At 40.3% G+C, this 27,185-nt stretch overlaps 1 protein-coding gene across 8 annotated transcripts in view; it reads left to right on the top strand.

Moving 5' to 3' along the window:
• Positions 1–1,289: 1,289 nt before the first annotated feature.
• Positions 1,290–27,185, top strand: part of COL14A1 (collagen type XIV alpha 1 chain) — a 116,343-nt gene continuing 90,447 nt past the window's right edge. For 6 of the 8 annotated variants that reach the window (XR_008448685.1, XM_054059428.1, XM_054059425.1 and 3 more), the window contains exons 1-5: positions 1,290–1,446; positions 5,478–5,599; positions 11,452–11,568; positions 12,494–12,637; positions 15,866–15,952. Coding sequence is in view for 7 of the 8 variants with exons in the window: in XM_054059428.1 (XP_053915403.1) it covers positions 5,506–5,599; positions 11,452–11,568; positions 12,494–12,637; positions 15,866–15,952 (442 nt within the window). In the remaining variant the exon portion in view is untranslated. Of the gene's footprint in view, positions 1,447–2,271; positions 2,425–5,477; positions 5,600–11,451; positions 11,569–12,493; positions 12,638–15,865; positions 15,953–27,185 lie in introns of those variants that run through there. The other 2 variants (XM_054059424.1, XM_054059430.1) reach the window with 2 other exon arrangements.

Below are 27,185 nucleotides of genomic sequence, written 5' to 3'. Positions count from 1 at the left end.
TTGTCCTACCCTGAAACACATAAGCCAGTGAGCAGTCATGGATTCATCTGATTTATCTCTCTACATTTACTGAGTCCTCCACGTCATTGCAAACAGACCTATTCATCTGCTTCTTGTGTTTTGGATATTATTGCTTAGCTAAATGCATAAACTAGGGACTGAAAAAGTACAAAATGTATCACATTTAGCATCAATGAGCTGAACATCTTATTGCTTCAGAACAATCATCAGGAAATTGTTATTTGCAAGCTAATCTCTTCTTGACTGGCAGAAAGTTTTGGAGCATTGGCCTTTACACACAGCTGGCAGTCCAGTAGAATAATTGCAGAGGACAGGACCTCCCAGATTCCTAGAGCTAGAAGATGCTTTCTGTATCTAGGAATGCTTGTTAGCCTTTGCTGTAGAAAACAACTGGACTTAAAGAGTTTTTCTGAAGTTCAAACGCTTCTGCAGTTTAAGTGGGAAGATAATTGTGCACTGTGAATATGGACCAGAATCTGCAGGACAGGGAAACCTACTCAGTAACAGAAGGTCTTGTTTTACAGAGTTGGTCACAGTCATGTCCCTGAGACTTGCCACCTTCCCCTTCCCTAGAAAGAACTTCTCCTTACTCTAAGAAAGGGGTGAACATCTCTTTTCACCTGTGCCTGCTGTTTCTTATCTGCAGCTCTTCAGTGATTTTGTTGTAATTTTACACAGATGATCAGGCAAGTTGAACTGAATAGTTTTATTCACCTCTTAAGTTCTCAGGACTTATACACTTTGTGAGTAGTAGCCTTAATAGTAAATTCAGTCAGGAATACCATGGGGTGACTCAGATTTCTATATGAATATGGATTCTGCAATTCCAAGTCCCAATCACAGTGTCTGTGCGTATGGCAAAACTGCTCATATGTACCGTAACACTTTTAATCAAGGTTTATACTAAGCCAGACAAGTGCTGGAATGCTTCACTATAAATATTTCCCCAATGAATCATTAATCCAGATGCCGCAATGCCCGGCACGGGCAGATACTTGCGTTCCAAGCCGTACTGCGGTGGAGGCACCTTTTAAATCATTTAAAACGAAGCGAACAAGTACTTAGGGGAGAGTAGAATGAATTAGAAGGTAGCAAAACCCAGCAGAAAGAGGACACCGAAAAGCACAGCACCTGCACCGACATCCCCCCCGCCCCAGCCCGCTCCGCGCACCTGGCCGCGCCCCCGGGGGTGGATCCCAGGCATCGCTCATCCCTCTTTTTTTTTTTTTTTTCTTTTTTCCTCCCCTTCTTTCCACCTTCTGCTTTATAACCGCCCGCCTCCTTTCCCTACCCTTTCGCCTTATCGGATGAGGCGCAGGCAGAGGGGAGGGAAGCGGCTCTCCCGCCGCCTTTAGCGCCCGCAGCCCCACTCCAACGCGAACGGCCCCCCGCCCGCCGGCTGCGCTCCCGCTGATGCCCGCACAGGTCGGTGCAGCCCTCGAATCCCTCGGAGGGGCTGGGAGAGTTAAACCCGCGGGGGGCGAGGGCAGGAGCGCTGCCCTGCCGCAGAGGAAGCGCTGGGTGAGGAAGGAGGGGATGGAGGGGAAGAGGAGGGTCGCGCTGATGCCCCCTGTCCCCCTCCATCCCCTCCTCCATCCTGCTGTCCGCGGTCCCCCTCCATGCCTTCGTCCATCGCTCCCTCCCGCGGTCCCCTCCATCTCCTCGTCGATCCTCTTGCCAGCGGTCCCCCTCCATCCCCTCCTTCATCCCGCTGCCCGCAGTCCCCTCCACCCCCTCATCCATCCTGCTGCCCGTGGTCCCCCTCCATCTCCTCCATCCTGCTGTCCCCTGTCCCACTCCATCCCCTCCTCCATCCTGCTGCCCGCGGTCCCCTCCATCCCCTCCATCCCTCCCTCCCGGGCTGGTCCTTCTCCCGGCAGGGCGCTCTGGCAGCGGGTGCAGCCGCGGGTCTCGCAGGGACCGTCCCTCCCCGCATCTCGGCCGCGGCAGCGAACTCCCCTCTGTCCCTTTCTTAACGCTGCGCGGGGAAGGGCAGAAGTCGCTTTCAAGCGGGGCGCGCACGGGTGCTGGTGTCGGGGAGCTCCTTCGAAGCCGCAGCGGTGCGGGGGACCCGTCGCGCTCTGACTTTCGCCCAGCGGGACATGGACCCCGTTCCCAGGCGGGGAGTCCCGCCGATCCATAAGGAGCCACCGAGATAGGAGAAATACCCCCGGGCTCTCGTTGAGGAGCGCAGCGCTATCCTCCCTGCCTCCTCTCCCGAGGGATGCTCGGGCAGCGCTGCCTCCTCGCGCGGAGATGGGCAGCAGGTCCAGGGAGGTGATTCTGCCCCTGTACTCGGCACTGGTGAGACCGCACCTCGAATCCTGTGTTCAGTTCTGGGCCCCTCGCTCTAAGAAGGATGTTGAGGCTCTGGAGCGTGTTCGGAGAAGAGCAACGAAGCTGGTGAGGGGGCTGGAGAACAAGTCTTAGGAGGAGCAGCTGCGGGAGCTGGGCTTGTTTAGCCTGGAGAAGAGGAGGCTGCTCTCTATAACTCTATAACTACCTGAAAGGACTTTGTGGAGAGGAGGATGCTGGCCTCTTCTCCCAAGTGACAGGGGACAGGACAAGGGGGAATGGCCTCAAGCTGCACCAGGGGAGGTTCAGACTGGTTATCATAGAACCGCAGAATCACTAGGTTGGAAAGGACCCACTGGATCATCAAGTCCAACCATAACATAACAACCATAACAGGAAACATTTTTCACAGAAACAGTCCTCAGGCACTGCCAGAGGCTGCCCAGGGAGGTGCTTAAGTCACAATCCCTGGAAATATTTAAAAGATGGGTAGATGAAGTGCTCAGAGACATGGTTTAGTGGCAGATAGGAATGCTTGGACTTGATGATCCAAGAGGTCTTTTCCCACCTGGTGATTCTATGATTCTATAGATGTCGTGGTTGTGCCGGGCTGGGAAGTCACCAAGGCAGGTTGTTCCCTCAAGTTCCCTCTTGCCAAGCCCATTCAGGTCTCTTGGCTTGCTGCTGCCGGGGCTGTTCTGACACAGAACTATTTTATCAAGTAGCTAATAAAAGGTAAAATATATAAAAAGCAAGAGGAACAGGATATTTCTTGCTATCCCTAGATGATGTCGGGCATAAGGCATCTGCAGACAGATGGCTGCCTTTCCTAGCTAAATGATCCTTGCGTTGTTGCAGAGAGGGACTTGTGCCTCATTTATCCAACACCAGTCGGGTGTCTCAGTAAATCTCACTTCTCTACACAATGCTAAAAAAAAGCTGCAGTAGAGGGAGTTTCTAGGTAGCATTACCCGTCGGTTAGTGTTTACAGCCCTTATCTGAATGGAGGGTTTATCTCAAATCTAGCAGATGGAAAGCTGAGCTGCAACTGAGTGAGTATTTTAATGTCTGGGCTATCAGAGGGAAAGAAATCCACACATAGTCAGCAGTGACCGCATTGAAGAATGATTTGTATGATGTTCTTTGAAGAGTCTACACTTCCTTCTCAGGTTTGTGTTCCTGAGTGAGGAGAGAAGGATCAGTAACCAATGTGAGATACACAAGGGGTGGATTTCACACTGTTAAGACTTAACTCTCTTCATTCTTCCCATTGCCTGTCACTAGGCAACTGTCTGCTGACTGTGCCAACTTGTTTGGATCCAGTCCTTGGGTGTCTGACTCTTTGTGTTCACATAGTAGGAAGCCTGGGCGCTTTGCTGGGGTTTCTGAATTCCATCTGGAGGACATCCTGAGAACTGGCATAGCAACATCCAAGTTTCTGATACACATTTTTCTTACTGGTTCTAGCCATTTGCCTTTGTCTTGAGAGACTTATACAGTAAGAGCTGGATTCAAAATATGTGTTTAAGTAGTGTGCAATCTGTTGGTAATTTGGTTAAAACTTAGATAACCACCTGTGGGGATGGAATTCACAATGATGAAGCCCCCTGCATATTTCTAGGTGGCATCCAGCATTCATCACTGTTGTAACTATGGCAAACTGTAAATACTGAACAGAGGAGGAGATGCAGGTCTTAATTTCTTATCTGTTTAATAGTGATTGAGGTACTTCAGTCTGCCTTTTATATTAGACTGTGATTGAACCACTTGCTTTGAGCCTTCCTCTGAAGACACTGAAAATATGGAAAGCAAATTCAATGATGGCATGTTGGGAACATTACAGTAAATGACGCAGGAGGTAAATAGAAGGGACCTGCATGCAGAAATATATTACCCAAAATTTATCAGAGTAAACCTTCAAGTACAAATTCTTTGTTGACAGCAAGAAATCTACCATTAATATGTTAATTTAATTCTCTTATGAAATGCTAACAGGAGAGGGCAGCAAAAATTCTTCCTGGCCCAGAAAATTGACTAAAACTAGTGCAGTAGTTTGAGTGATAGATAAATGTTTATAAGCACGATGTTATGAACATGTTGATGTATCTTGAGAGGTGCTTCTCTGTATGCTGGATAACTGTACTGGAAAGTGTTAAAGGCCAAGTTCAAATCAGTTAAGAACAGTACAAATTGTACTAACTTATGTGGACAGATAGTGTCCCTTCCGAAACTTGTTCTTTGACACCAGAATTTGTTCCTGTAATCCAACTGGTTTGTCTAGGACTACCTTGAGTGCTTGTATTGATTGTAAGTATTGACGTTACTAAATAATTACATTAGAGTATTTGACCATGGCATTACCTACAAGTAGAATAAGTGCTTACTGAGCTAATACCCTGCATGCCTTCTGAGCTCTGTCTGCTTTAGTCACTGCGAGTGCCAGATGGTACAAAGGAGAGCACAGAATAATTTGAAGAAAATAGAAAAAGGGAAAATAGAGTAGGCTGTAGAGCACAGTGAAAAGAGGACTTGTGTTTCCTCAGAGCAGTTCTGCCTTTTTTGACAACTGATGTGCAAAATTACTTGGTTGAACTAATCAATAATTATTTCACTGAGGTCATTGAGTACACATTTTTTCTTTCACAGAAGGCTTGCAGGGCAGTTCTTATCTCATTTTGCTTTTATTATAGAATCTTGAAATGCACATCTTAACATTCAATTCTGGATGCTTTCTCGATATGAAGTAGATAGTAATTTTAGTCCTATGTTGTTATTAAGAGCTTCACAGCTCTCTATCACAGGTATCTTGATGAGGTGCTAACAGTGCTGGATTGTATGGAGATACCCATTTGGACTTGTTAAGCACAGCAAGACCTACTTCCAATACTCGTGCACGCTTAGCAAACAATATCAGTTTTCTTTTACTTGTGCTGAATTTTCAGACGTGTTGAGTGGCCCAAATGGGGTTCGTTGTTCCTTTCAGGTAAAATATGCTTTGGTTATAAAACCGCTGTCAGGATGAATTCTTGGCTTCACTGATGCCTATGGCAAACTCCTGATTATTTTTTTAAAAAGAATCCAGATTTTGCCCACTCTTTTAATTAAAGTGGATGCCTTATCTTTGCAGGTTTAACAAATCTTTTTGTTCTATATGTTTTCAGACCTGCTGGTACTGTTGATACTGAAGGGATGAAGATGCTTTGTCGATATGAGACACAGAGCTGTTTCTTCTTGGCTTTTTTAGCTGTCACAGCTTTCTTCATCAGTAGTGCCCAGGGCCAAGGTGAGTGAGTCATAAATAAGAAGATGAAGCTTCTCACTCTGTGCAGAAATTGACTTTCTTATTCCAAATGCAAGCATTCCTTCCCTCTTACTAGGATGTAGATCCAGCACTAGGGTAATGAAGCAGGAGTTTTGCTGCTGTCCTTAGGGAGGGAGTAGAATTATGTGTTCACATGTGCTCCTTGAACCTAGTAACTCAAATAGAATAAATGTTTGCAAATTCAGGTGTCTCAAGATGAGTAATATGGAACATAGGTGTTTGCTGTTATTTACACGAAGGTACTAATCAAAAATTACTGTGTAATCACAAATCCTCTGTGTAATCAAGAAAGTTTGAAGGATGGGCTGTGGTACTAAAGTTGTATGGTATATGCATTTTTTTCTTTGTTGGAACAGTAGCTATTGTAACACTTACATCATACGGTATTGCACACGATTGTTAAATGTCACAGACTACTTCTGCAGCTTTTTTTTTTTTTAAAATCTCTTTTGTGGGTAATAAAAGATATTGCTGAGACTGTTAGGCTTAAATGCTTGTTGGATCATCTTGACAGTGGTTTGACTTGTGGAGAAAATTTATCCTGCTTCTTGGGAAAGAAGGGAGGAAGAATGCCAGTGAGTTTTTTTGATATCTAAAGACAGACGTTTCTCTCAACTTTATATTTATGTAATCCCTTTGATATGAGACTACATAGGCATAACTGGGAGTGGAATTTGATCCTGGGTCTCTTCTAAAACATCTTGTATAATGCATTATTCATGAGCACATTCAGAGAGGAGTGGCAACTTGAGGCTTTCCAGGTTCTGGTAAACACAAGTAGCAGTGCTGTCCTGTCTGCGTGGCACTCGAGTGCTGGGGAAGCAAACCATCTTGGATGTTTGGGAATCTGTGAACATTTTACAGGCTTTTTCAGAGCTTAGGGACACGTGTAAGCAGTAATATTAAATGTGGGTGATGTGAGGTGAATGAAGAAATATATGTTCCCAATGTACAACACATCAGTTCTGGTCAGAAATGAGGTCCAGAATGTTTGTGACTTAATGAGCGAATAAAGCAAAGCATATGGTTAGTTGCCTATGTATTTCAGTCCTAATACATATGGTTAAGATTTGCAAAACAGGAGATTGGGATCCATCTCCAGAAAGTTTTGCAAAATTCCTTGACCTTGGAATACTGTACTCTTCCCCTCATACTTTTTTTTTTTTTGTAACATAGATTTAATCAGTCATATGTAAGGGAGAACACTCTCAAACTATTAATACGATGAAATGAAGGTCAGAGTTTTTGTCTCCAATCATCACACCAGCAGAAACTAGAGTTGATGTACTTGATGAATAAAGAACAATACTTCCTCTGTTCTTATACTCTTTCAGCAAGCATCAGCTGCTGAATGTTGTCAGCAGTGTAGTACTAAGCTAAGGGGACTATTGCCCTGGCCCAAAATGACTGTTATGTTATTGAATGAAGTGATATGAAGTCTCTTTTCCATGTTCACAGAACAAAAAATAACTCTTGCTACATTTAAGGTAATAAGTTATTTGTCAAATCCTTTCTTTTGTCAAGGTTGACACCCCTTACAGTAAACTCTTCTGGCAGCTGGCTAATTGTTTACAAGTTAATACAGCTTTAATAGTATATTTGCCTGTTCTAAGAAATGTTTGCTCTGACAAGGAGTAGGAAGAGCTGGTATTAGTTCCAGCTTGTGTTTTCTTCCTTTGACAAATACACTCAGGTAAAGATGTGCAATGTTATTTGTCGGAAAGGAGAAGATTTTGGAAACTGAATTCAACATGCCTGAAGCTACAACTTATTCCTTCAGCTGAGGAATTATCTGCCTTGAGCTACATGGTTTTATCTCATTTATTGCCTGAGCGCCTTATAAACCACATAGTGCCATTCATTTTTTACTCAACAATTGTTCTTTCATCACTGCTGTTTCTCCCTCATTCAGCATAATGTCACTTAAACAACAGCAACAAAAAATAAAATCCAGCTTTCATCTACTTATGGTCTTACATAACACAAAAAATAGTGCTGGGCAAGAAAAATGCATCAGAATTTTCCATTTATTCATAAAGTAACTTGCTTTGAGAATTTTCATAGTATCATAGTATAGTTAGGATTGGAAGGGACCTTAAAGATCGTGAAGTTCCAACCCTCCTGCCATGGGCAGGGACATTCCACTAGATCAGGCTGCCCAAGGCCCCATCCAACCTGGCCTTGAACACCTCCAGAGATGGGGCATCCACAACCTCCCTGGGCAACCTGTGCCAGTGTCTCACCACTCCCATGGTGAAGAAATTCTTCCCAATGTCCACTTCCCTTCTACATTTAAAGACAGAAACTTCCCTTTGTATAGCTATAATTTCCATGTGTTACTAATGTAATTGCTAAGTGATTGCAGTGCATATTAACTTGTTCAATTCTTATGACAAATATAAATTGGAAGTCACAAGGTTTAATTAGCATCCAATCTTATACTATTGGATGTCTTAAGAGAGCCGCACGTATGCGATTTATGATATTTCTCCTTACTGTTAAGATACTTGAACTAGTGGTCGACAAGAGTAATGTATTTGGAGTGCTAATTTATCTGGTGGCATAAACCAAAGCCTTGAACTTGCCTGCAGTGTTCTTTTGGATGACTCCTCTAGTGTTGCTGATGGCCATTCACTTTTGCATTCCTGTAAAACCACTTAACAATCTCTAGCGACTGATTTTTATCAGTTAACTGACTCAGCTTGGATTAATTTTTTTCCCTTTCTGCAAGAAGTGAGATTTTGTTCCACAGACAATAAAGGTCCAAAGAAATAAAGATATCCTCTTCAGGTTGGTGAATGTGTAGTAATTCCCATCAATATTTTGTTGTCTGTTCAAGTGTTAGACTTTTAACTTCCTTAGCTGTATGTACTTTTCTATGCCAGAACGTGAGTCTTTGCACAACTAAGACACAGTAGAGTATCTGTCCAGTGAATCTTCTCTTCCTTACAGTTAATTGCAGTGTGGGAATGTCTGTTGCCCTGCACTGCCACCTTGCATACAAAAAGTACCCAGAGAAAATTGACTAGTTATGTAAAGACTACTCTGGCACAACTTTTCTAGTCTTTCACATTGTAACTCTGTAGTAAACAGAAAAACTTTTGGTTTGGTGATTGTGTCCTTCTTTGCTTGTAAGTTCTCTGATTGTTTTTAGGGGCTCCCAAAACTTACCTGGTTTGGTGATGGCTAATAGCTCTTAGGCGAGAACTATGCTTCTTTGTTAGAAGGTGTTTTCATGAATTGTTAGGTTGAAAGTAGGATAGAATGGAATGAAATTACAGGGGAAGGATGGCAGAAAAAAACCCCTCTAAAATTCTAAGACAATTTTTGTCAATCCTTGGTGTTACTTTGCTGCTCTCTGTTCTGCCTCTTAATCCCCATACAAATTCACCCCTTAACCTTGGTAAAATGCGCAGTATTTTTACACTTGCATACTATCATTGTTCAAAGTTTATTCACTATTCCTTAGACAAAATAAATAATAAAAGGAATTGCACGTTACAAATGTCTAGGTATGATTTGTCACTCTTGGTTCATTCAGCCCCAATTCATTGTGATTTATGCATGGCTCAGGCAGAAGGAGTCTTGAGAATAAATTAAAAACTGTAATCCACAACTACAGTCTGCTTGGCTTTCAGAACTTTTTGCCATAGTCTTTGCTATTTTATTACAATTATAGCATGCTGAATGTTATTGCAGAAACCTGCCCAGCAAAACATTTAACAATACGAGGGCCAAATTTTCAAAGAACTGATATTTTTTGCACCGATTCCTGCACACCCTTGCTTGCAGCCTTTCTTTCTCTAAACTTCAGGGAGCTGACAGGCAGCCTGAAGATGAGGTCTGACACGGTAGTGCCCAGCAGCTGGGGAAACACGCTGTTGGGTTGAAGCCCAGTGCTGTGAATCAGAACAATTTTGGGTGTGTGGAACTGATATGCTACCTGCCGTTTCTGTCCCATTGCCTCTCTTCTTGAGCTCATTCTCTGAAGTCTTTGGGAGTATGGAGGTGTTTCTGTCTTGGTTCTTATGAACTCTTTGCTGTGTTCTGGTGGTAAGTGCGGAACCTGCCTTTGCTCTGGCAAAGCTGCCCCTTATGGGTTAGGAGACCGAATGCAAAGAATACATGTCTTGTATTAAACCTCCTGATTTTTACTTCTAAGACACAAAATGTTTTTAATGGTATTTGGCATGAAAAAACCACCACCTCAGATCTCAAAAAAAACCCCACTCTACAGCCTATCTCCTTTTTTCTTTCTTCACCCAAGCTGTTGGAAAAATAAGCACGTAGGAAAAAGTAATCAGCTCAGGATGGGTCTTTGGCTGCTGCTAGTGCCAGAGCTGCATTGACTGTAGTAGGTCAAATGGAGAGGCCAGAGACTCTTGGATAGCACATAGACTGCCTGTTGACTCAGATCCTCCATATGCTGTAATCCTTGAATCTCAGAAATATCATGAGAACTATTGGCTTATTGTATCTATTGGACCAACAAACTCTGGGCACGAGCATAGTTAATTAAGAGCTATCTTGGGCCCCCTTTTCCCCATCAGGTAATTTCTCTTATTCCTTGGACTTGTCAGCAAAAAGGTGGTAGTGGCAGAGGCACCAAGGATTTGGAAAATGAAGGAAAATGTTCATGGAGGCTGTGGAGGTAGTGGGAGGAGGAGGGTTAAGGTTGACGAAGGACTTTGCTAAGCTTTTCTGTCCCTTCCTGTTGCTCAGCCTCTGGATAGCTTCCCTGGGTGCCTTTCGCTCTAGATAAGTTAGTTCTTTGTGGGCCAAACCCTATTCAAATGTATAAAGATTTCCTGTTATTGACAGCCTTGGATACTGCAGGCTGCACACCTAGCAGCTCTGCTTCAGTTGTTTGCTGTGAAGGAGGGATGTAGCCCCCTGGAGCACGGCAGAAATGCTACGTAGAGATTTGCCCAATGTCACCAGTGCTTGTCTGAGCAGCAAGATGCAAACTGTGAAAGACTAAAGTACACAGGCACAATATTACTGATATTGCAGTAACAGCATAGGGTGGATTATCCATTTGCTCCTCTGTGTGTTTCTTCACTGAAATATCACTTCTTTCTCAATCATCTCATGCTTTTATTCATTTCACCTGCTGCTTCTATTTGAAACATAGATCATGGCACAACATAAACAGAAGCCAGATTTTCTTACCATCTCCAGATTGCCCGTGCCTGAATCTTGACTATCCTGTGTGTGCCTACTAGTCTTGATGAGACCAAAGCAGTGCTTTCAGCTGGGCAAGAGTTTGTGCTGCTTAGGCTAGGTTTCCTAATTGAGCAGCAGATCTTCCCTCTGCCTTCTGCATGCCTGTTTTCCCTCTTGGTTGTTGTGTCTTTACAAGGCTTTGAAAATTTGGCCCTGAGTGACCTTAAACGTGGAGAAACACCCACAGTAATGAGCAGTAAAGGAGGCTAGGGAACGCATATTGTCAATGCAAGCAAGGAGAGCAATTTTAATTCCCATATATTAACAAAGAGCATTTTTATTACCAGCTTTGCCTGCTAAACTAGAGTCTTAACATCTAACACTGTTTGTCTTCCTGTCTTCTGCTGTTAGGTTGTTAGTTTGCTTTTATAAAGAAATAAATAAAAGGTATGTCTGAGGGAAGTAGTGCACCTGGGGGATGTAATTTACAAACTAATAAACTGATACATGTGATATTTTGCATAACTTGCATCCTTTATCATTAAAATTTTGTGTTGTCTTCCTATATATGTTTATTTTTATTTTTTTAAATTTGATGATTGCATTTTATTTGAGTTTAAAATGTTGTTTTCTTTCCCCACTTGCAGTGTCCCCACCAACAAGACTAAGATATAGCGTAGTCAATCCTGACAGTGTACAGATCTCTTGGAAAGCCCCCAAAGGGCAATTCAGTGGATATAAGCTTCTTGTTACTCCAAGTTCAGGTAAAACATAAGTCTATGCATTCTTTTTTTAAGGTGAAAGGACTTTCATCCTAAAGCTGAACGGCTTTTCTAAGACTAGTGTCATCTGTCTTTACCTTTTTCTAACGGGGTGTAAGGATGTCTAGGAAGTGTTCAAGGGAGAACACAGGAAACCTGTTGCAGTTAAAGCTTTGAAGGTGAATCTCTCTGGACATACTCCTCTACTGAGCTCCCTTGAAAAGACCAAAAAGATTTTAGACCAAACTCATAAAAAAAATGGCAAAAATCTGTGAATCCTTTTTTTTGATGAAAACTTGAAGTGTAAAGATAAGCAACAAAGTGGCTGTATCGGTCTACATGTGTAGAAGTGCTATTTCCGTACATATGTAAATTTAGACATAGATATCCTTTTAACATACAGCTAAAATACATATTTGTATGCAATCTTTATATATGTATGTATATGCATACACAGAAATGCTTAATATTTGTACTTATATATGAGAGTTTCTTTGCCCAAAGGAAGTGGGCAAAGGGGATGTTTAGAGATTATGGGATCACAACAGGCACCCAGCAACAGAGAAGCATGAAAGCCGGTGGATATGATGTTACCAACCTTGACAGCTTTTTGACATATACTTCTTTTTTTCTTAATTCATAGTTTTGTTGGGCACAGTGGCTATTCTTTGAGGCCTGGGCACAAAGGCTGATGGATTGATCTTAAGAGTGTTTTGATCTAAGAATACTGATACATGTCTGTAGTCAGGTTCCCAGACTCCTTGCTTTTCTAGGGTACCCTCTGTTCTGGCTGTATGGATAGTCCCAAAAGTAAGAATACTTGGGTCATTGTAGTGCTTGACTAGTTTGAAGTCATTACATTTACTGTGTTATAAGAAAAGCAAAGAAAATTTATGTATTTGTGGGGTTTTTGTCTTTTCTCCTACAGGTGGAAAAACCAATCAATTAATTCTTCAAAACACTGCAACCAAAGCGATTATTCAAGGTCTTATTCCAGATCAAAATTATGCCCTTCAGATCATTGCATTCAGTGAAGACAAGGAGAGTAAGCCAGCACAAGGCCAGTTCAGAAGTACGTGTCTTTGTATGCCTGACGTGCAGATTTGATCAGATATTTGATGTAACTAATGAAATTGTAATGAAGTCTGATGCAAAGCAAGACAATGGAAAAACGGTTTCTTCTGTGGTGGAAGGCTAATCAGAACCACAGATTTTAACGCATGCATATACAGCATGAGCCCTGAATTAATCCAGCTGCTCTTCCACAGGAGATTCTTATTTTGGGTTATCTTTGTTTCCGTTGGTTTGGAATTCCTTTCTTCCCCATTCCATTATGAAATTAGCCAATATTTTGTGGAATAGAATCTTTAGTGAATGAAAACAAGAAAGGAAGTGCTATGTTCTGATACTTAAAAAATTTCCTTCCCTTCATCCAATTTTTTGTTAAAACATTCTTATAGCTGTGCCAACTGGCAGATAGTTGCTAGTTCAATGATATTATAAAGGGCTACATTCTTACTGGTTTTCAGCCCTCAAATAGGTTTACAAATTGTGCTGAGGAATTTATCTGACTTAAATGTACTTATAATGTCTACATCATAGTCATATATATGTCTTAGATGATGAGTGTGTCTTGATATGCATCTTAAATACTTCAGTTAAATATGAGCAGTGGAGATTTGGTTGATAAAGACAAAAATGTTGCAGTCTGGGAGTATGGTTAAAAGCTTATTGAATTCCCTTAGCTGAATATTCCTCACTGTCATTGTTATACTACCTTTCTCTTAGAACCAGCACAAGATAAAATATGCTGATTTCTTGATGTGGTGTGTGTCAAAGTCCTTCTAGCTTTTCTTCAGTGCAACTTTGTGTTTACTACTTTAAGTTCTGTCCCAGTTAGGAGATCCACAAAACCACAGGTTACTTAAGCATTAAAGAGCAGCTTACAGAAAGCTACATCAACTTCTATAATATTAGATGTGTCTGGCTTTTAAGCTACTTCTATTTTTCAAGAAAAGTAGAGTTGGCAACTTGATTTAAGAATATGGGTGTTACGTTCTGTTTAGTGTATAGTTTTTTTTGCTGCAGCTGAAAACGCATAAACACATCGTACTTAATGAATCTGGAGTTTCATTTGACAATATAATGCCTTGCATGAGTAAAACCAGATACAGTTTTTAGTATACAAACTCTCTTTTTTTGCTGTGCTGCATTCTATGTTTTTTGCCCCTTCTCTGACAGGTAGTCACTAATTATTGAGATGAAAAAAGGTCAAACATATCCAAAGTCTTGAGAATATACTCTGGTTTAGTGCATTGGAATTATGTTTTTAATGCTGCGGAGTTGTAATTGATGTACAAAGAATTCACAAACCTACAATAAAATTCTATTGTTAAGAGTAATCCTCTTCATACAGCCAAGTGTAATTTCTTATTCTGATGCTCCCTGTAAGTTATTGTACATAGCATGTAATTAACAAAGATCACTGTGGAGTTTTTTCCATTTAAAATACAGCTGTAAATAAATGCACTAAAGTTTTTTTGTTTGAGGATATACATAAGTAAAATTCCTCCTTCTTTTCTGTTCTTCCTATGTGGTTAGTATTTTGATAGTTAGAAATGGCCTTCCCAAATCCAGAAATCTATGTCAGGATGTGGCCAACTTGTCTCCTATGAGAATTTTCAGATTTATACTGTTTCTCTGGAGACTTGCTGCTCAACAGCACTAACATTAGAAGAGGCCATCAAGCAGCTCCTTAGCTTGCTCTTAATCTTTTCTCAAAGGAATGCTCTTAGAAGGCTAAGCATAGACATCCTTTTCAACTAGTATTATTGTGGTAATTGTGGTAATCTGGATTAAACCTAGACTTCTGAGTAAGATGTGGTGTATTCATGAGTTTCTCTGTAACCCAGCAAATAACCAAGATTTATCTCAGTTAAAGCTGACTTCTCAGCAAGCTTGTGGACCTGAATTTGCTTCTGAATTGCTTTCACAAATGTTTGCTAAAAGGTAAAGGTGGCTTACAAGCACACACACTGTGTTAAGTAAGGAGAGGAGTCAAAACTGCATTTATTTTATTCACCAGTTTTCCTACATCTGTACCTGGAGTACAAGTGCCTCAAGCTCTGCAGAAGGTTATCACACTGAGAAGGTCACACTCAGATGTTTGGCAATGGCTTGTGGCCTTCACAAGACCTTAGGATGGTCTTCTGATTATATTTTTTGTTGAAACTTAGAGCACTCTTGACTGTTTCGGATAATCCATGTGCTATTGGATAAATGAACAAAATCTGTTTGACTTTGGTTCCAATTCTGTAAAAGTGAATATGAGCATTGTCTATGTTATAGCATATGTTTTAATAGGCAGAATACCTTTTGCCCTCTAGCAGTGTTTTTTGAATGATGTAGTGTAGAGAGACTGACCCTAGCCAAGGCTTAGTTCCTGCTTGGATGAATGTTAGTCCTAATCCAGCTCTACATAAACAAAAGATTTTAATTGGAGTAGAATTTTATTTTTTATGAAAGGTATTCTCAATTTCATTCTTTTAAGCTGTTCCTGGCCCTTATAGACACCTGGGTCATTGACACCAACTAGCGGTCCAAGGAGATTCTGAAAGGAATATTTCTTTTTCTAATACGTGACTTTAGCAATGATTTTGCCAGAATCTTTCAGACTATAAGTAAAGAGATACTGGCTACTAATGTAACACTAGGAAGTGCTAATCAAGGTGGATTCTGCTTGGCCGTTATGAGAGAAGTGGGACATAATAAGGGCGTTATCCCACCCACTTGTGGGACAGGAAACTGTTGAAAGTCTGGGCTTTGGAGCAACTTTGCTTTCATGGGAGTATTTGGTGCCCTGAACACCGACTTGGGCATGGGATCTAAGCAGATTCTTTAAAGAGGATAATGTAACAGCTGGCTTATGTGCTTTTGTGTTGAACGACTTGGAGTGGAACTCTGCAGTGCTGGACTTTCCTCAGCTAGCTTTGCCAATTTTCTGGACTATATTTCCAGTGCTGGATCTTGTCAGCGTGGGCTTAGGTGCTGATGTCACTGCATTTGGACTCTCCTGTACGAGGAGAGTCACTTTTGAGAATTTTAATGATGATAGGATGGCGAAAAAATCATTAAAAGAATAAACCCAAAGGGAGAAAGGGAAGACCCAGTAATACTTGTTACATAAGCATTTTGCAAGATGCTGTGTGCAGCTTCTTTATCTGGAATAAGAAAATTACATGCTTCTCACTGCACTGTTTCTAGTTTGATTAATTTTTCCCCCCCCCCCCTTACTTTTCAGTTAAAGATATAGAGAGAAGAAAAGAAACAAGTAAATCCAAGGTGAAGGATCCAGAAAAAACAAATGCGAGTAAACCAGCTCCAGAAGGTCAGACCATAATACGTATGACTTGTGTGATATTCTGCAAATAATCAGCTTTTTTTTATTTAACTTGGACATTGTATGGATTTTCTTTAAGTCAGTGCTTTAAATCTTGTTCCCAAGGTTCAGTTAATCAGAAGGGAAAAATCAATTCTTTCAGAAATATTTGAGAGTTGCTACAACAGAGGTATTGCTTTTAGTTCTGTGTTCTGCTTTACTACTTTATACAGTAAGCAATAAATACCACCATGAATAGCATAAAAGCAGTCTTTGAACCTGCATTAAAAATAACAGTCTGTACTTCCCTACTGAGTGCACTCTGAGTAGTGAAAGAATCACCTGTGTGCATGTGTAATACATAATAATTTCATATCGTCTTCTTTGCGAGACAGACTTGCAGTGTTAATGCCCACCTAAGGTCAAATTTGTGGTATTGTACAATTAGGCAGGTAACAGCTTTATAACTTTGTTCTAATGTAGGTCATAGATAAAAAGCATTTGAATTCATTTGAAGGGGGAAAAATTTCATTTTGTCTGGCTACAAGGAGCCAATCTTCTAGTGAAATATGACATCGCTTGTCATGAGAACCTCATCTAGTATGGACAGTAAAATCTATTTCAAGTGTAATGTATAGCTTCATTTCCTGTTATTCTGAAATTCAAATAGCATCTTTATTAAGTAACGCCAACAGTAGTTATTCTCTTCAGTGGTTATTTATGATGCACAGAACAAGCACAGAGGAGAATAACTTGATATGACCTTAAATAGTCTCTCTGTGAATAAATCGGACAGTTTCAAGGATCCCATTTTTCCTCTCTCTTTTAGCTCTCTTGCTAATGCAAGTATTGAAGACTTCACCCAAAGCTCCTTGAACCCCACACAGATTTTTCTTACTTCAGTGGGTTTTTCTTCCAACCATACATGCTTGTATCATGTTGTTTTTATTAATGCTATACAAATCTGTTTCCATACAGCGTTTCTCAAGGTGAAGCACTCCCGAATTCGTCATATTGGGAAAAATTTATCTAGTATTTACAACACAAAAAAAGCAAATTTTACCTCCTAGTGTTTAATGGGGTAGCAAACAGGTGATCTTTTTAATGTCTGGAGGAAGACTGAGATGAGAGAAATGAGACAACCAAAGAAGGAAAATTCGATTTTTTTTATTAATGAAAGACAAACAATAAAAGTTCAAGGAGGGTAAACTGAGCCTGTAATAGGATAATGTTGATTTAATACAGACAAGAGGAAGGTGTCAGCCCAACTATGGGAGAGGATTTATACTTTTCATGGAGTTCGGGCAAAATTACAGTTGGCAAGAGGAGACAGGATCTGTAGTCTGTCCTTTTTTGCGATCCTTGTTTACTTGCAAAGTCTTTAGCTCCATTGTTTTCCTTCTCCTTGCACACTTTTTACTCATCCAGACTTCTTCAGTTATATCAGAGCAGTTTATATCACAGCAAAATACATTTCCATCTAGAACTTGTGAAAAGTTATTACCTTACTCTTACTGTAAAGGTTTTACTAGAAAATGGGGTCATATGTTTGAAAGAAAGTCAAACCCTACAAAATTCTTGATCAGCAAAACTGACCAAGGAGAAAAAACACCACTAACTTTTATAAATTCTGATTTGGTTTAGCCCTGTTCCCAATCCAGCTTTATTTTAATGTGAAGTAATAGGCTTTTTCCCTACTGTCTAGCTATAGCATATTTCTTCCATTTGCACAGTATGATGATTATTCAAAATGATGGAGGTTTCAACTGAATTAGTTCAGAGGGAGTAGGATGAGAGCCCAAGCAAAAACATTATTCAGAAATAACAGCATCAGCAAAAAATGTGTAGCTGGGATAGAAGCGAGTTCAAAACTGATACACCAAGAGTAACGGTATCTAAACTTTCCTACTGTAAAATATAAAGAACGTTCCACCTCAAACTGAAACTGGATAGAAATAAAAACCATGAAGAGCCTGTGAAAAAAGAAATAGATTAAAATAAGAGCAAGATTTTTATGGGAAACCCATGAAAAATAATTTGATCCTCTGCAGATGTCTGACAGGAAATTATTTAAGTATGACCAAATGAATTCAGGCCAGCTGTTAATTGGTTTCATAACAATGTAATATATGGCTAAATAGCAACCCTGATACATTCTGTGCCTGTGTTTTATCCTTGATCAAGTTGGTAAGACCTTGGGAGTTATCAGTACAAAATAATTCTTTGGGTAGTATAATGTCTTATTGGAAAGCAAGAGCAATCCTTGCCCACAAAAAATTGAAAGCAACTGTTGTCCAGTTTGATATTGCCACTGGTTACAGCTTCTGCACTTGTCTTGACTATAAGAATAGCAAAAGCCTATTTCACCGTTTTTGCAAGTATTAAGAGTCAAGTTTTGATATAAGGAAATGCCTTCTGTGAACATCTACCCACGTCTTACAGGAAGTTGTTTATATTATAAGATCCTAGAGTGTCTTGGCAAGACATTGACTGATGACATTTTTCTTCCTTTCTCCTGCATATGGAGAATTGTCTGGCAAAATTCTCCCATGTGATTATTAGGACAGATTTGGCACTTAATAGGCCAGATAATCCAAAATCATTGTTTTGGGACAAACCTGTTAAAGTGTGGTAGTATACTTGTCAAAATATATGAAAATGCATGTAGACTCTGTCAATAATGCAAGGTCCAGTTCATGCATTTTGGTAACTCTTGTGATCTACACATATATTTCTGATTTTCCTGAAAGGCATAAAAGACACATAATCATAGAAATTTATTGTTCATAAACACTTGGCTAATATATTTTCTTCAAGGTCTCATAATAAACCCCAGAAATTTCACTTTCAGTTTAAGCAGGACAAAGATATAACCCTCCTACTCCTAGAAACCATCTCTCGTTTCTAGATGAATAATAAATAAAAGATGAATATATATATTAATGATTCCAGATGGTTTCAAAGATTCTCTCTCTTATATTCATCTCTGGTTTGGAGGACTGATTCTGTATTGCTGTCCACTATTTGACTACCAACTATCCTAGGTTTTAGGTTGTGCTAGGGGGTGTAGATTTCTTCTCCCAACCTCCCAAATCTATCTTTTTCTTATGCCTCAAAATTAGCTCGTATTTGAGTTTCAGTCTGTCTTTATGGAACTCTGTCAGTGGCTTGTGTGGCTTGCTGGTAATTTTTCCAGTAGCTTCAGTAACCTAGATTAATTTTTTCTGACTACTGTCCTGCCCATTCAAGTAGTCTGAAAAGATTTACTCCTTTCTTTCCTGTTCTAAGTACCATTCTTTTATCTCAAGAAAACCTTCAATGTATATATCCAGTAATGTCATTGTGCCAAATTCATTCAAGTTTCAGGTCTAGCTTCCATCCATCAAATGTCCAGTTTATGTTTGATTTCCAGAAAGATCCTCTAGACCTTCTGCACAACCACTTTCAAGTCTTGAAACTTCTTTCTATATTTTTCAGAATCCATCAGATTGCAGCTTACTGACTTATCACTGCTGTGCACGCTCATGTTGATAATGTCAGAAGCCTTTTCTCTTTCTCTTTGTTGAGATAAAGTTCACCGACTGAGTTTCTTTCAACATGCACTGACATTTGAGTACTTGTACCCTGGCACTTCTCCAGCTCCCTCACGTACAAAGCTCTTTTCTGTACGGTGACGGGAGTTAATACATTCTGTAGCTTCTCAGATGTTTTATAGTTTCTCAAAGAGCTTCTATGGGTCATTCTCAAATCTCTTTGGGGAGAGGAGAACCACAGTGTTTTGACTATGTCCTGTGGCAAATATGCAACTATATCCTTTCTCTGCAGCGTATTTCTCTGTGTGTCTGATTTCAATGAAAACCACAGAACACTGAGGGCCCGTTTTATTTTCTTGCTTGCAGATTCTTCTGTTTTTTTTTTTTTAAGTTGAGAGGTGTGGTTGGGTAGACTTGGTTAGAAGCCAAACTCCTACCTAGCTGCTTGCTCATTCCCCTCCCCAGTAGAACAGGGGAGTAAATAAGAACAGGAATGAAAAGGCTCATGCGTTGACATAAAGACAAGGAGACTGCTTACAAATTACCACGTTAGGCAAGCAGTCGTCTGGGGGGAAATTTACTTAATTTATTGCCAATTAAAATAATTTTTAAAGAGTTGCTAATGCAGGGAGGGGGAAACAAAAGTCCCAAATACGAAAACAGCAGCTTTCCTCCTTACTTTCCCGAGCCCAACTTGACCGTTCTCCTCCCAGAGTCCTCTTTACCTACCTTCTTATCACTGCAGGTTAAGCTCAGTCCAAGTCCTTTTAGAGCCGATTCAAGCAGTGCAAAAGAGGGATGGTGAGGGGTTATGATTGGGGCATAGTGGTTTGTCTCTGCCATTCCTTTCTTCTCACACCTTTCTGCCTCCTCCAGTGTGGGTCCTCCACAAGCTTCAGGGAATATCTGCTACACTATGGAGCACCTTCTCCTTCAACCTTGGGGTTTCTTTTGTGGTTTCTCACTCTTTTTTTCTCCCCTTTTCCTGGCATTTTCTGCCCTTTCTTAAATACATTTCCCAGAGAAGCCACCAGCCATGCACAGACACAGGGCAGCGCCTGGCCTCTTCTCAAAAAGGCCAGCACTGCAGCCTCCCTGCTGCCAGACATGGGCACAGACACCCAATATAAGAGGTTCTCTATTAATACTCTACTAAAGCATCTACACAGTCTTAAACCTATCCTGTTGAGAAATTCCCTTATGCAAATCTCAAATCATGGTGATTTAGGACAGCATAGAGCATGCATGGACCAGATTGCTCTTCTGAATCAAGCTTTTGCAGGGTAAGCCGACTACAGACTATTAAAATGATGAGAAATAAGCTCCTATAAAAGGTCATGGTTTATATATGATGCAACGTAACAGTTACTTTCTCATTGTAAAGTGCATATAATATAGTCCTATATAGCAAGTATGACTTGTTAAGGATTTCAGAGATCTTCACTGCACAGCGCAGATCATGCTGATTAGTTCAACCTTACCAAATCAAAATTGAATTTAATCCCTACAGCAAGTCCATTAGTGTAAGGTGTGTTTTTTTTCACCAATTCCTATGAAAATCTAGGGATGTGTGGCCTAGGTAAAAATCCTGGAAGAACTGCAGCTTTTGAAATCCCTGAGATTTTTTTTTTCTTATGGAGTCATCTTTACCATATGCCAGGAACAAAACTGGCAGAACAATACCTGAGCTACCTTAGCCGGTGTGGGGCCAACTGGATGACCTGGGAAAAGAATTATTGTCCCTCAGTTCCCTGCCCAAAAGAAGTATACAGGAAGTTGCTCTAGGATGAATCAGCTGACAATAAAAGCTAGATCTGAGTGTCTCACCGTGAAAGACCGAGGGAAGCAAGTAGAAGTTTAGGAAAGAAAATTTATAGATAGTCTGGTTGTGAGCATAGAAAGGACAACTTGTGAATGGAAAAATCAGACATTGATTAAGTGAAAAATAATGTAGAAATCATAGTGGACCTCAGAGATAAAAACCTGCAAAAGCTTTTTTTAACAAGCTGTGCAGTACCGTACATTGTTTACCAATGAAGTATACTAGAAAGGTGTATATGCATTGTTATGTAGGTAGTATAACATGCAATAATGTTAACAACATTGAATAGGTACTTCATAAGTCTTGAGCAATATTTCTGCATTTATATATTAATTTAAATATAAAAGTTTTTGAAGAAGAGAGAAAAACAATCTGTAAGGATAAATATTTCCTTTGAAATAATTTAATATTATTCATGACCTTAACTTGTGAAGTTTAGTGTCTGAACCATGCAGACAGTCTCTTCGATGCTGGATCTTTTGTAGGTTTTTTTGTAGCTTTTATCTTCCTGACTAGTGCCTAGAATACAGGTGTTTTCAGCTGCCTGCAAAAACTTCATAGACATATCCAAAATCATTCTGTTTTGATAATTTTTTCCCTTCCCAAGGTATTTTACATTACTGGCAATATTATTATTTACATTATTTCTACAATCTTTTGAAGTAAGTATTTCTGAATCTTTTTTTTTCATATGTTTTTTTCTAGTGCTATGCACACTATCAGGTAATGCAAAAAGCATATCATTCTTCAAAATGACACATTATACTTCATGAGGTTACTATTATAATAACTCCTGCAGAGGTCACATCAGTCTTTGGATAGTGATAGAAATGAAAGATGTGCAGTAAACTTGAAAAATACACTGATTTGCATTCTTCTTCCAATACTGCTGTCACCTTTGATGCAAATAAGCTTTGACATACACTCTGTAGCTGTTGAATGGCCCTATTTAAGCAGAGTGGGAAAAATCTGCAGAGAGGTGTATTACACTATTCAGCAGGAGAGATTAATTATCTAATTTATTAACTTGTCTGTTTAGTTAGTGTCAGATGCTTTAGTAAGTATTACTACGTGGTGTGAAACGAGTACTATGAGGTATTTGACTAAGCCACAGGAATGAATACCTTCTGAACTTCTGCGCTTTTGGCTGTGTTTCATAGCTTTACTCACTTTATCCTGGCTAATCTAACTGCAAATGTTGGTTTTAGTCATTACATTTTTCTTTTTTTTTTTTTAAATTATTTCTAATTTTTTATACTGAGCTCCTAGGCTCTGGAGCTCATTAGCTATGTCTTTAAGCAACCTGTGGTTGGCCTTACTGACAGCATTTCCCCAAACTTTCTGGAGGACACTTTGTATTATGAGCAAGCAGAATAAAATGTTGGTAACTACCAACTGTGGGCCAGTTCTGTTCTCCCTAAACAGTCCTTGTCCTCTCAACCCTTACCCATTACTCTGCTTCTGCAAACTGAGGGTCAAAACGAAGTTTGTTGAAAAGCACTTGGCTGTTCCACTGTCGATATTTCTTTTTTGTCTTGTGTTAGGGATCGCTGAATGCTGTAGCCCAGTAGAAGCATGGAGGGTTGCCCCAGCTCTTTGCCCTTAGATCCAGTTGGTAGCAGGACTGAGTATGTAGTTCCAGTAGGTCTGGGGTGATGGAGCAACAGGTCTTGGCTAAACAAATTTAGCATTTGACTAAATGGTAGGCTATTGCCTATATTTCTCTAAAAGATGTATGTATAATACGCCATGCTGAGACTTGGATATTTCACCTTTGCGGTGTCTGTAGTGGGTATGTGGTTGCATTCCCTTGCCCTATATTGAAGCAGGGTGCATATTTGCTGTAATTAAACTTCTTCACAGCTGGTGGCATGTGCTCTGTATAGGCTGTTACGTTACTTCAGGACTACTTCTTTTTTCATAATACAAATTTGAATACTATGCTTACCATCTTGATTTTAGTAGTCTTTACCAAAAATTTCTTTCAGCATTGTGTGACATACAGTGACATGTAGTGCTTTGACCTGATTATGAAGAGCTTTGCTGTGTGTGCCATATATTTTTTTGTTCTACACTTTTCTGATTAATTAAAGGTAATATGAACATAAAAATGAATCTATTATACGGGCTTCTTTATGGAGGTGGCTTCAGATCCCCATACTTCCATTGAGAAGTTTGAGGAATGCTTGGACTGTGCTGCAGCATTCTGAGAACACTTTGGGCCATCACAGAGCTTTGGCAAGGATGATATTTATAAGTATTATCCAATCACCACACTCTGATTGCTCTGAAGCTGCTTAGTCCAGGAACAATTTTATAGATCTATTTCAGTTTCAGACTGTCACTTTGGCATTGGTCTCACTTGGCTTTGTTATGCCCAACCTTAGCCCAAGCAGGGGATCCATGGTGCATCCTATCTCTTGCTTAAATGCCTCAGTCAGCCTGTGGTTTCACTGCTGGTCAGATCACCACCCTGATGTGGTGCTAGAAGATCTCTGCTCTGGACTGCACTTCACAGCGGTCCTATCTGCAGGTCCCCATCCATGTAAGGTGAGCAGAGCATAGTGGGGTTTGGGGTTTTTGTTTTTGGACAGTGACTATGTTTTAACTTGTGATATGTGAAAGATGGCTTTCCATTCTTCTTCTCTGTGACTCCTCATGGACATCTTCTTTCTCATCTTCAGGGGATCTGTTTAAGGACAGGAGATGAAGTAGGCTTGTCAGAATATACCATTGTTTTCTTTGACGTATGGATTTAGGATATCCCATCCAAGCCATGTTTGTTTCTTTGCTTCTTGGAAGGTAGAATTTGATGAGAAGCATCCACTATGTTTCCAAGCTAGTCTAAAAACCTGTGAGCCACCACGCAGAACCTTGTACATAATGAATTCCTTGTTAGTCACTGGAGAACTTCCAGGAGGACTGTGCTGCAAGGAAACTCTTGGGGAAACTCCTCTTTACTGTTCGGAAAGTTTAGCTCATTGTGATTTGGATGATCAATGTTTATTCCAGGAGTTTATCAGATGATTTTTTTCTGGAGGACATAGCTTGTGAATCCTTTTACTACTACTTGCAACTTGGATTTCCTTTTCCAATGGCAATACTTTTCTGGACCTGGCCAGAATCCTTTGGCAGTCTCCAGCTTCCTGCCTTCCATGACCGGAAAATCTGATAGGAAGTATCAGCACTGACATGGACAGAATTCTTAAATGCTTTTCTTTTGCCATCATTTTGGTACTTACTTTGGAGAAAACCAAGGAAGCTACCTTTAGATATTGTCGCATTTACACATGCCATCTGACCAAAGCAAAACATCCATCAGTTTAGAATCATAGAATCGCTAGGTTGGAAAAGACCTTTGAGATCATTCAGTTCAAGTGTGTTGAAATCATCTGAATAAGAGAGTAGTATGTTCTTGAGAGAAAGTAAGCTTGAAACTGAAGACTCAAGTGTGGCTATGAAGACTGGAATTGGGGAAGGGTTCACTTTGAACAGTGCGTTTTGATCCTGATAGAATGGATCCCTTGACAGAAATGAGATCAAGAAAGAGAGAGGAACAGAGAGGTATATAGATGGGAGTAGTTGATCTTAATATAAGAATGGTCTCGTGTTTTGTAACTACCTTGTCCATTTTGGATATCTGTAAATTTGTGAATTATTTTATTTATTTGAGATTTGTATTAAGTTGAAGGTTGTGGATACCTTCTTCAGTTTGTGTGTGCCAGACAAACACTTGCTTTGTCCAGAAAATAAAAAGCTTGGCATTAGGAATTCTGGCCAGTGTCCATTCTTATCCAGGGATTCCACTTATCTCCTGGTTCCTCCTATCCATAGGAGGAGCTGGGTTTTTTTTCCGCTTGTCAGTATATCAATATCATATAAATGGTTGTGGTTGTGCATTATATCTCATACAGGGTTCAGGCCAGGCAAAAGCTGTGGAGGTTGTACAGATTACCTTTCTGTTATCCACAGCCTCCCTCCCTGCACCTTCTCGAAGGCATCTGCTTTACTGAAAATTTGACACAGTGTTAACATAGATATTTAGAGAATCTGTAGTTTCGATTAAAAAAAAAAAATTAAAAAAAAGAACTTTATTAGCTCTCTTTCTGCTCTCTTGGAGTAGAAAAAGAGAGTTAGCCTTTCTTGGGCCTAAATGTAGGTTTCATATTTGTCACAAAGTGATCCAGCTCCAAATATCAGAACTTACTCAGGTTCATAACCCTTGAATTATAAGATCTCCATACCACAGTAAATATGTAAATAGTGCTTGGTAAGTCTGAACCATTTCCAACTGAAAAACCTTCTGTTTGGGCGCTTTTTTTTTGGTTTTTTTTTTTTGTTTTTTATTGGTAGCTTTCCCTAAGGCACTGACCTTTTTTTGTGCACTCTATTCTTAGTTGGAGACTGCTATTCACATTCTTGAACGACTAATTAATAGAAGCTCAGCTGAATGAATGGTCTTTCATTCTCTTCAGGCTGCTTTTCATCTCTTCAAGTCATTAGCTCCTGAGCACCCATCCAATCCACAGTGCGCTGGCATGGCTTGATTCTTCTGGCAGCGAGAGATTCAGAGTCTATGTTGAGATGTTTCATTACTGAAATAGTTGTGTTACTTCCTGTTGAAACATTCATCTGACAGCATGAATTCTCCTAATTCGAAGTCCGTAGGCTTGCTCATAACTATGTATATTCTAGTCATCTGTCTTGGTGTCAACTATCATGAGTGATACTTTGATATAAGGCACTACCTGGCCTTTGAAACTGAAGCTACATAGAAACAAGTTGATACTCTGGGCAGTTTTTAAAATTTGTCTGGCAACCTTGGAGTGAGAACAAAGAATAGATTTAGGGAGGTGGTAGCAGACAGATACATTAATAAACACTGAAGTGCTTGTAAGAAAGCACTTGTAAGAAAGCTGTGATCATAAAGAATTGGTGCGTTCATCAGTAAATTCGTCATCGTCATGGATTTGCGTTCCTGTTTTATTGAATACCGTGATGAACAAGATGCATCACTTTGTGCTCTGAAAAGCAAAATAGGAGATTAAGGTTAATGTTTTGATATCTTTTCTCATGGACTGTGATCCCTGAGATGGCCTTGTCTTGATGCAATTAGAAGGTGCTTAATCTTTTGCTTTTCAGCTGCTTGCTGTACAAGTTCCCTTTCAAGGCTGCTCCTTACAATTTAAGGATGGGGTATCTTTGTTTCACAGTCTGTTTCTTTCGTCTACTACTAACAGTGTTGATCAACATAAAGCAGGAGCTTGTAGTGAGGAGAGATGATTTCAGGGTCATTATCACCCTCACTGCACTATCTGAGGGTCTCTGTGTTCCTCCTGGACCTACTGATGCAGGACATACTGATTCTGGGTTGTCTCATGGTCAGCACCCTTCCGCCTGATGCCCTGCGTGCTGAGTAAGCCGTGGTGTTACATCTAAGCTATACCCCTTGGTTAAAAAGCTGCTGGTAGCTGAAACAGAACTACCTTACCTAGCTGAGGGGTCCATGTTTTCCACCTCAGAGGTGTTCTCACCTGTCTGGTTAGCTGTACTGATTGTACTGGTCTGTCTACTTATAATGAGGGAGCCCTGTTTCCTCATCTGACTTCTAGGTTTCACATGTATGTCTGGCACCTGAAGTGTTTGTTTGTTTATTGCCCGGTAAGTGGAGCCATGGTTTTCTTGCAGTAGGCTGTCATGGAATCCTCAAAGGAGCTTATTTGGAGCACCAGCTTGATGCTTGAGCATATTTAGTTTCCTTGTACGTGGGAGAGTTAGCAGAATTAGGGCTGCATGCTGATGCAGACAGCTCTTGCAGAAGTAGATGTTAGTCTTAGCACGGTCTTTGACTGGGTTTGGTTTGTTTATGTGGTTAAAGTTGTGTGGT

Source organism: Cuculus canorus, chromosome 2 (assembly GCF_017976375.1).
Source record: "Cuculus canorus isolate bCucCan1 chromosome 2, bCucCan1.pri, whole genome shotgun sequence".
Classification (NCBI taxonomy): domain Eukaryota; kingdom Metazoa; phylum Chordata; class Aves; order Cuculiformes; family Cuculidae; genus Cuculus; species Cuculus canorus.
This window is presented reverse-complemented; position numbering and strand designations above follow the sequence as displayed.